Genomic DNA, 10,934 nt, shown 5'->3' with positions numbered 1-10,934 from the left:
GATTGTTATTGTTGTTACAACATCATTAACACATTCCTAATGAAGCCTGTGACTGATGATATATATTCCTCAATGTTGATGGATGAGTCCTGAGTAGACTCATTGAACATATTCCAATCAGTATTCTCAAAACAGTCCTGCAGCATTGATTCTGCCTCTGTCACGGATGTTTGTATATACATGGTCCATCACATTGTTTCCTCTCATGAGGCAGGATACATGTTGGTGATACTTTGTTTTAAAATCTCCTGCGACAATAAAGACTGCTTCTGGGTGAGAGGATTCTCGCTGGCTAATGTCCTTGTACAGTTCGCTGAGTTCCACCTTGATGTTTGCTTGTGGCGGTAGGTACACACTGTGATAACAACACAGGATTTCCTTCGGCATATTTTAGCATCAAAAACTCCAGGTTAGGTGACGAGGGGCTTGAGATGTTTTGTTAATGAGGATGCATACCCTTCCCCCTTCCCCTGCTCTTACCAGAAGCCGCCGTTCAATCCATACGGAAAATGGAAAAGCCGTCTGGTTGAATAGCAGAGTCAAGTGAATTGTCCGTAAGCCATGTCTCTGAAAAACAGACACAGCATTCTCTGATGTTCCTATGCGATTGAAGCCTTTCTCTGAGTTCAACATTTATTTTCCAGCGATTGGACATTAGCCATCAGAATACTAGGAAGAGGAGGCTGTGTAGACGGAACTTCTAAAAGACTGCTGAATTTGCAAGATTTTATTTTATTTTGATTTCGGCACAAATTAAAATATGACACTAACTTGCCCATGGCTTGATGTTTCAGCATTGTCTCAATGAAGAGTGCGTAATTTGACTAGTCACGGGTCGACATGCACGCGCAGTTACAAGCCTGCTAGAGTTAGTGGCAGGCAGAAGAGTAATATCCACCTAGCACGGATGAAGCCTGAGCTGGAATGGGAAGCTAACTGAAGCTGGATAACTTTAGAAAACCCTGAGTAGATCTGGCTTCCCCCTCAGGCCTCACATGCTAGGTTCATTTTTGGGGGGTCCTTTCGGCAAACAGCGTATTATTCAATTTAGAACAATGTTCTAATTGTGTTTTAATGTAGTTGTTGCATAAATTGAACTTGATCATGCATTGATTTTCAAAAAGGAGTCCATTGCAAAGCGACAGTACAGTTGGTATCAAAGTAATGTAAAACAACACAAACGTTGACATGGTTCCTGCTGTTAGTAGCTGACAGGAAAACATGACAAAGTATGTCATGTAAGAAAAGACCATGTGTAGAAGAAGAGTAATATTTTACATGCAAATCATTGATAAGAATGAATTGTCTTTGTGATTCAACCCTGACTAAAACACTTGAGAATGGTTTATTTCTTAGAGAAACAGACATGAACACTGTATCATCATTTATTCATTGTTTGTTTCAATGATTGAACGCTTATGGAAATGTCCCTTTCTGTACCAGGGATTAATGAGTGATGTGGTAGAACTCAGTGATTATGTTAGTCTGTCAAGGTTGTTGTTTGCTTTTCTAGATACTGTAAAACTATTATTAAGCCCAGTTTAATGTCTTTTTTAGGACGTTCTGTTTCTGTAATACATGTTTGCAGTACGTTCTCCTCAATGACTGATTTAAATCATGTATGTTAATGTGACTTTACATTACGGTTTGTTTACAGGCCATTAGTCCATCTGCATTAGTGTCCCAGAAACCAACTTTGATGTTAATGTAATTTGCATTACCGTTTGTCCACAGACCAGCAGAACATCTACATCGGTGTCCCGGTGCCTCGTGGGTACAGACGGAAACGCCGGCGAAGACGTTCTGCGGGGGGCCGTGAGGCAGCAGACAAGGAGAGGGGGGACAGACACTACGACCACCATAGACACCATGACCATGATGACAGAGACAGATACAGGGACCTAGAGGAGGGACTCATGGACCCACATGACCTCCAAGTTCCTCAAGACATCAACCGCACAAGTTAGTCATGGTCTGCGTGACAAATGGCACCCTATTCGCTATGTAGTGCACTACCTGGGCTTCAATCACATCACACTCCAGTGCTTTTATGCACCATAAAAACCAATCACTTCACGCATCACATCACAAGTGAGTCATGATGAGTCACATGTCACTATGCTGCACTACAGTATGGAATGGAATGAATGTTATCAAACACATGGTTTCCATTTGTTTGATTTCATTTAATTCCATTCCCTCCACAAGTCACAACTCCTGTGACGCTGGGTGCATCATAACAACTCTCAGTGACGCACGGTCCGGACAGTTGACGAAGACACTATTTCAGATTCAATAGCCAGTTGTTATTTCCCTTTTGGCGGCAGGAAGCCTAGAGGTTAAGCATGATGGGGCAGTCATTGAAAGCAAAGCCCTTGAGCAAGGCACTTAACTCTAATGTATCCTGCAATTCCCCCTGGAAAAGAGCATCTGCTAAATTGACTAAAATGTCAAATGTAGATAACTGCATATGTTTTCCTGTATGAGGAAGTGGATCTGTAATCTTTACAGGAACTCAAATAGAACATAAATCAGGTTTGGTTGGAATTGCATCCCTTGGCCAGAATGCTGACCTGGTTGAATTGCTAGGTGAAGCTGTACACATCACTTTATGTGGCGTAACTGAGTTCAAAGCAGCACAGTAGTATGAATATGCAGCTGTTGTTCATCTCAGTCAGCTTGTTAGCTGGTGTACGAGAGCATCTGCATGGCTGCAATTTTAGGAGAGGGCTGTTACACAGGAATTAAAGGAACACTATGTTTGAATATATTTGAGAGAAGAAGGAAATACAAGGTATAGTTCAGTTCCACATAAATATGTTGTTTTGTGGAACTATCCCTATAAGATAAGAAGCTGTTTGAAGGTTGTGAGTCGTACAGAAGTACCTTCAGGACAACAACATTTTGGGAGATGAAAGCTTAGAAAATGCTGAATAAAGAGAATTTCGGGAAAGTGAATGAAACTGCTTACTGTAGCGACAGTCTCTCTGTCTACCCGTACCTGTCATTTTCTCACACTTTGAAAACTGTTTGTGCCTGTGTTTTTATTACAGTTGGATGAATACGTAAGGGTTTAAAAAATATACACTACCGTTCAAAAGTTTGGGGTCACTTAGAAATGTCATTGTTTTTGAAAGAAAAGCACATTTTTTGTCCATTAAAATAAATCAAATTGATCAGAAATACGGTGTAGCCATGCTAATGTTAATGTTGTAAATGACTATTGTAGCTGGAAACGGCAGATTGTTTATGGAATATCTACATATGATACAGAGGCCCATTATCAGCAACCATCACTCCTGTGTTCCAATGGCACGTTGTGTTAGCTAATCCAAGTTTATCATTTTAAAAGGCTAATTGATCATAAGAAAACCCTCTTGCAATTATGTTAGCACAGCTGAACTGTTGTCCTGATTAAATAAGCAATAAAACTGGCCTTCTTTAGACTAGTTGAGTATCTGGAGCATCCGCATTTGTAGGTTCGATTACAGGCTCAAAATGGCCAGAAACAAAGCACTTTCTTCTGAAACTCGTCAGTCTATTCTTGTTCTGAGGAATTAAGGCTATTTCATGCAAGAAATTGCCAAGAAACTGAAGATCTCATACAACGCTGTGTGCTACTCACTTTATAGAACAGCACAAACTGGCTCTAACCAGAATAGAAAGAGGGGTGGGAGTCTCCGTTGCACAACTGAGCAAGAGGAGTCGCCTCTTCACTGTTGACATTGAGACTGGTGTTTTGCGGGTACTATTTAATGAAGCTGCCATTGGAACACAGGAGTGATGGTTGCTGAATATTTGTTTCCCAGTAGTTGTTTTCTGCATTGGGAAAAAGTAATATGCTCTGTCTCATTCACGTGTACTGACTTTCTACATAGAAATAGAATCACTATGATGATGGGATTCTGTTTCTATGGTCCTTCCCCATAGGCTGACAAGTGAGGTTTTTGTGGAGACTAATGTATGCAAACAGGCAATATAACAGGAATTCACTCCCGGGTTGGTTTACAGCTCAGTGTGTAATTTATAGACGGCTCTGGTCCATCCGTCGGTTAGGCTAGAACACTGTGACCACCAGCTGCAGTGCAAAGCTCCCTTCCCTCAGCTAACTACAACCCACATATGGAATGTGTCCCAAATGGCACCTTGTTCCCTATTTAGTGCACTACTCTTGACCATAACCCATAGGGCTCAGGTCAAAAGTAGTACACTATATAGGAAATAGAGTGTAATTTGGGACGCAGATATGGACATCTATGTCAATCTTCATGTAAATGTTAGAGAAAAAAACTGATTTTCAAGTGAATTTATTGTGTCATACGTTTTTATGATGCTTGTATCTAAACCTAAGTAGATAGTTTTAAGATTGTTTTATACATCAGTTGGGGTCTCTCTCAGCTACAATATGAGGTCCTAAACCTAGAATGAAAGTGCATACTTGTATCTGTGTGGGCTAACATGAGCCAATGGCCACCATACTACATACCCCTGATAGGTTCTAAGTTCTGGTACAAATCCAGTTGGACTACAGTTGGAGTCACCTCCTTGTATTTCTAGTACAAACAGTCAGTCTCTGTTGCTGGGCAACAACTAAGTCTGTTCCTCCTATTGGTGTTGTCGTGGCCCAGTCTGAGTCCAGAACCTTCAGTCAGATAGTCTCCAACACGTTTGGTCAGTTTTATGCATAAATGCATCGTACTTTAGCAAGGTGTCATCCATATGAACTCAAGATGGTGCATTTGTATTGCTACAGAGATGACATCATCAAGCCCCATGTAAACAAACGCAAAACAAGCAGGGATCTAGCCCCCATTTGAGGTTCTTGACAGAGCAGCCAAGGAAGTGAGAGAAGGGAAGAAGTCCATAAGAGTACAAGCAACTAGCAAGGGCGAAAAAATAGACTGAATGACATTGAAGAGGTACAGTGACAAACAAATAAAACAAACATGTAGCTGTGTGAAGGTGAGGCTGTGACAGAGTAGCAGAGGAACACAAGGTCTCATCTGATGACTTGGAGTCTGAGCATGATAAACAAATCAAGAATCTCGTCGACCAGTTTCATGGGCTTAGTAGCCTCAAATGCAGAGAACTTGCCAATGAATTGGCAGATTGAAACATCCCTGTCCCAGATAACTGGTCAAGAGATGGAAGGGTAAGTGATATTGAATAGAGAAATCTATATTTGAATGTAGGCATACATTTAAGATCATATATCACACCCCCATTCCATGAATTAAACTTTGACCTACCAGCACCATCACCCAGTCACAGGACCATGTCACCCACTTACCCCAAGGCGGCTCCACTTACCCTGAACCAATGCTCAATTTACCTCATATTTACCTGTTTCAATCTGCCAAATTGTGCCAAGAGATCACTTTTTCTGGACAAGCTATGTTGTTATTTTTTTATTAATTCAGATTATTTCCAGGGATACACAGCATCCTGAATAATAGATATTTTGTTAGAAAAAATACTATATTTCCCTTGACATAGTGATGCTGAATGTGTAGAACGTCTCAACACACCCCATTATCCCCTATATTGAGGTTGTAATGTGACAAGCCAGGTCGTTGAGTTAGCCTAAGCATTGACCGCTCGGGGTGGAGACCAGACCCTCTGGTTATGGGGGTTCCTGTTGGATTAATAGAAATGCTGTCAAGCTCAAGATCAGATCATTACCATTTAAGTGGAATGAAAGGTGAAGACAAGTTCAACACTTTCTGATGTGTCAGCAAACCATCCCTAAATAATAATGTGTGTGAGGAATTACAACAACAAGCCAGTCAAATTCTTTCTTTTCGATATTAGGAAATGTGATCATCACCGTCTGCCGTTACACCATTTCTTGAAACTAATAAGTGGCTAAACTGGGAAAAGATTAAGCATGCTTAGATTTCTGATCCATAAAAGTCAAAATAAAGAAAAAATCTCCAGAGTAAATATGAGTCTGACATCAGTGATGATATCTGACGTGTGTGTGTGTGTCCGGTGTGTGTGTCCGGTGTGTGTGTCCTGTGTGTGCATGTGTGTGTTTATCCCAGTGTCCCCTGCAGCTGAGCGGCTGCGCTATATCCTGGGAGAGGAGGATGACATGCCCACCCCCACACTGTTCACTGAGATGGACACGCTGCAGCAGGACGGGGATGAGCTGGAGTGGAAAGAGTCTGCGAGGTGACTGCTGACCCACAGATTATACACACAGACCTACAGAATCATAACAGATTATACACGCAAACCTACAGAATCATAACAGATTACACACGCAAACCTACAGAATCATAACAGATTACACAAGCAAACCTACAGAATCATAACAGATTACACACACAAACCTACAGAATCATAACAGATTACACAAGCAAATTTACAGAATCATAACAGATTACACACGCAAACCTACAGAATCATAACAGATTACACAAGCAAATTTACAGAATCATAACAGACTACACACACAAACCTACAGAATCATAACAGATTACACAAGCAAATTTACAGAATCATAACAGATTACACACGCAAACCTACAGAATCATAACAGATTACACAAGCAAATTTACAGAATCATAACAGACTACACACACAAACCTACAGAATCATAACAGATTACACACGCAAACCTACAGAATCATAACAGATTACACACGCAAACCTACAGAATCATAACAGATTACACACACAAACCTACAGAATCATAACAGATTACACACACAGACCTACAGAATCATAACAGATTACACAAACAAACCTACAGAATCAAAACAGACTACACACACAGACTTACAGAATCATAACAGATTATACACACAAACCTACAGAATCATAACAGATTACTCACACAGTCCTACAGAATCATAAAAGAAACGTACAGTAGAATCCAGCCAATGTCAAATCTGTTCATGCCAAAACAAGTTCATGCCAAGACGTTGACAGTCTATGTTATCAACTTCTGAGTCAACTGTAGTATAGGCTAATTTATATTTTAACATGTGCATGGTGATACCAAAAATACATGCCATAAAACAAATTGTCCCATTCCTTCAGCATAGACAGATGTCATTCCAATTTTGAATGAATGAATGTCTGAGCTACTGAATGTCTGAGGTACTGAATGTCTGAGCTACTGAATGTCTGAGGTACTGAATGTCTGAGCTACTGAATGTCTGAGCTACTGAATGTCTGAGGTACTGAATGTCTGAGCTACTGAATGTTTGAGCTACTGAATGTCTGAGGTACTGAATGTCTGAGCTACTGAATGTCTGAGGTACTGAATGTCTGAGCTACTGAATGTCTGAGTGCAGTCAGTGTTGACCTAATACCAGATTCGACATTAGTCATTTTTAACTTCCAACTCATTTGACGCCTCCAACTCATGTCCTCTATCTGTCCCTGTGCTGTGGTCTAGGTGGGTGAAGTTTGAAGAGAAGGTGGAGGAGGGAGGAGAGAGGTGGAGCAAGCCCCATGTGTCCACCCTGTCCCTGCACAGTCTGTTTGAGCTGAGGACCTGTATACAGACCGGCACTGTGCTGCTTGATCTGGAGGGATACTCACTGCCACAGATAGTTGGTGAGCAACACAAACTCCTTCGTACAGAGCACTAATGCATGCCATATGTGTGATTCTTACCTAATGTTAAGACGTAGTACTGTAAAAAATATCAAGTCTCTGTCACAATTGACAAGCAGAGGCATTTCAGCATGGTTGCCCTTCTAAGAACAGTTAGCTTATTGTGTACAGATGTAGGATCTTAATTTGATCACCCTATTGCATGAGAACTTTCCTGCATACAGGAAATGTAAAACCTGTAGTATTTTTGAGGTTTAAAAAGGCTTTTGAAGTTTGTAATTACCACTTACAAATTCCAGACTTGATTTTCCCGTACAACATTTTGTATCAAGCTCTACAAAAATGTCCATGAATTATAATCTACATAATAATTCACATTTCCTGTTGCTGCAGGATTATTTTCCTGCTGTATCAAACTGGCTCAAATTAAGATGCTAGTAGTCTTCAGTTGTTGACAAGAAAGGTGTTATGGTACCAAGAAGGAAATGAAGTGTCGCTCTGGATAAGAGCGTCTGCTAAATGACTTAAATGTAATGTAAATGTGATCGTGAGTGATTCTACACAAACAATAATAAGACCACATTCTCCTCCAGATGAAATCATTGAGCAGCAGGTAGACGAGGGCATGCTATCTCCTGACCTGAGAGAGAAGATCAGCTTTGTCCTCCTGAGGAAGCACAGGCACCAGACCAAAAAGCCCATCCACCGCTCTCTGGCTGACATGGGCAAGGCCAGCGGTGGTGGTGCCCGTGAGTGTCCCTCTGCTCTCTGGTCAAGTATGGCCGTCAGTAGCTTGAGACACATTATAGTACTTCCTAAATATTACATTTGTATTCTACTTATATACATTAAAACATCAAATTGTATGCCCACTGCCCAGGCTCTCTTACACTTTCATGAATTGCAATTGACCACACATCTTTTTATGCAATAATCTCAGTTTTATTCAATTCAATTCAAGAAACGTTATTTATCCCCAAAGGGAAATTATAATCTTGTTTAGCAGTCTCCTGTCTTCTTTACTTGTATTCCCTCCTCAGCCCGTAGTCCAGGTGCAGCAGCCGCATTCAACCGCTCCACAGAAGACCTCCGCATGAAATCACAGCCAGGAGGCTATGGTCGTCTGCGTGAGTCTGCCTGCTCCTCTGTCTCTCTCTGTACCTCTCTCTCTGTACCTCTCTCTCTGTACTTCTCTCGCTACATCTCTTTCAATTAAATTCAATTCAAAGGACTTTATTGGCATGGGAAATATATGTTGACATTGCCAAAGCAAATGGAGTAGATAAAATGCAAAAGTGAAATAAACAAAAAAATGAACAGTAAACATTACACTCGCAGAAGTTCCAAAAGAATAAAGACATTACAAATGTCATATTGCGTGTAGAGACGGATCAAGGCGCAGCGTGCTCTGAGTTCCACATCTTTATTTTTGTGAAACTTACAAAAACAAAAGGAAACAAACCAACTCAAAAACAAGATCCCACAAAACACAGTTGGGAAATGGCTGCCTAAATATGATCCCCAATCAGAGACAACGATAAACAGCTGCCTCTGATTGGGAACCATACCAGGCCAAGATAGATATAAATACACTCGATCACCCACCCTAGTCACACCCCAACCTAACCAAAATAGAGAATTAAAGGCTCATATGACACATATTATGTAACGATGTGTTGTAACGATGTGCAAATGGTTAAAGTATAAAAGGGAAAATAAATAAACATAAATCTGGGTTGCATTTACAATGGTGTATGTTCTACACTGGTTGGCCTTTTCTTGTGGCAACAGGTCACAAATCTTGCTGTGGTAATTGCACACTGTGGTAGTTCACCCAGTAGATATGGGAGTTTATCAAAATTGGGTTTGTTTTCGAATTCTCTCTCTCAATTCAATTCAATTCAAGGGATTTTATTGGCATGGGGAACATATGTTAACATTGCCAAAGCAAGTGAGGTAGATAATATACAAAAGTTAAATAAACACTAAAAATGAACAGTAAACATTTAACATACAGAAGTTTCAGAAGAATAAAGACATTACAAATGTCATATTGTGTATATATACAGTGTTGTAACGATGTACAAATAGTGAAAGTGCTAAAGGGAAAATAAATAAATAAATAAATATGGGTTTTATTTACAATGGGGTTTGTTCTTCACTGGTTGACCTTTTCTTGTGGCAACAGGTCTCAAATCTTGCTGCGGTGATGGCACACTGTGGTATTTCACCCAGTAGATATGGGAGTTTATCAAAATCATTGTTGTTTTCGAATTCTTTGTGGATCTGTGTAATCTGAGGGAAATATGTGTCTCTAATATTGTCATACATTGGGCAGGAGGTTAGGAAGTACAGCTCAGTTCCCACCTCATTATGTGAGCACATAGCATGTCTTCTCTTGAGAGCCAGGTCTGCCTACAGCAGCCTTTCTCAATAGCAAGGCTATGCTCACTGAGTCTGTACATAGTCAAAGCTTTCCTTAAGTTGTTGTCAGTCAAGGTGGTCAGGTATTCTGCCACTGTGTACTCTCTGTTTAGGGCCAAATAGCATTCTAGTTTGCTCTGTTTTTTTTGTTAATTCTTTCCAATGTGTCAAGTAATTATCTTTTTGTTTTCTCATGATTTGGTTGGGTCTTATTGTGCTGCTGTCCTGGGGCTCTGTGGGCTGTGTTCGTGTTTGTGAACAGAGCCCCAAGACCAGCTTGCTTAGGGGACTCTTCTCCAGGTTAATCTCTCTGTAAGTGATGGCTTTGTTATTGAAGGTTTGGGAATCGCTTCCTTTTAGGTGGTTGAATAATTTAACTCTTTTCTGGATTTTGATAATTAGCTGGTATCAGCATAGTTCTGCTCTGCATGCATTATTTGGTGTTCAACGTTGTACACAGAAGATATTTTTGCAGAATAGTCTCAATTTGGTGTTTGTCCCATTTTGTGATTTCTTGGTTGGTGATTGGACCCCAGACCTCACAACCATAAAGGACAATGGGTTCTATAACTGATTCAAGCATTTTTAGCCAGATCCTAATTGGTATGTTGATTTTTATGTTACTTTTGATGGCATAGAATGCCCTCCTTGCCTTGTCTCTCAGATTGTTCACAGCTTTGTGGAAGTTACCTGTGGCGCTGATGTTTAGGCCAAGGTATGCATAGTTTTTTGTGTGCTCTAGGGCAACGGTGTCTAGATGGAATTTGTATTTGTGGTCCTGGGGACTGGACCTTTTTGGAACACCATTATTTTGGTCTTACTGATATTTACTGTCAGGGCCCAGGTCTGTCAGAATCTGTGCATAATATCTAGGTGTTGCTGTAGGCCCTCCTTGGTTGGTGACAGAAGCACCAGATCATCAGCAAACAGTAGACATTTGA

At 40.6% G+C, this 10,934-nt stretch overlaps 1 protein-coding gene across 1 annotated transcript in view; it reads left to right on the top strand.

Moving 5' to 3' along the window:
* The first annotated feature begins 1,901 nt into the window (after positions 1-1,901).
* The window catches only part of LOC135513519 (electrogenic sodium bicarbonate cotransporter 4-like), a 30,032-nt gene continuing 20,999 nt past the window's right edge, over positions 1,902-10,934 (top strand). The window contains exons 1-5 of the mRNA XM_064936396.1: positions 1,902-1,962; positions 6,045-6,174; positions 7,409-7,569; positions 8,163-8,309; positions 8,610-8,696. Coding sequence (XP_064792468.1) covers positions 1,917-1,962; positions 6,045-6,174; positions 7,409-7,569; positions 8,163-8,309; positions 8,610-8,696 — 571 coding nt within the window. The 5' untranslated portion in view covers positions 1,902-1,916. The remainder of the gene's footprint in view (positions 1,963-6,044; positions 6,175-7,408; positions 7,570-8,162; positions 8,310-8,609; positions 8,697-10,934) is intronic.

This window comes from Oncorhynchus masou, chromosome 25 (genome assembly GCF_036934945.1).
Source record: "Oncorhynchus masou masou isolate Uvic2021 chromosome 25, UVic_Omas_1.1, whole genome shotgun sequence".
NCBI lineage: Eukaryota > Metazoa > Chordata > Actinopteri > Salmoniformes > Salmonidae > Oncorhynchus > Oncorhynchus masou.
The sequence above is the reverse complement of the archived record's forward strand: the minus strand, read 5'-3'. Positions and strand labels throughout refer to the sequence as shown.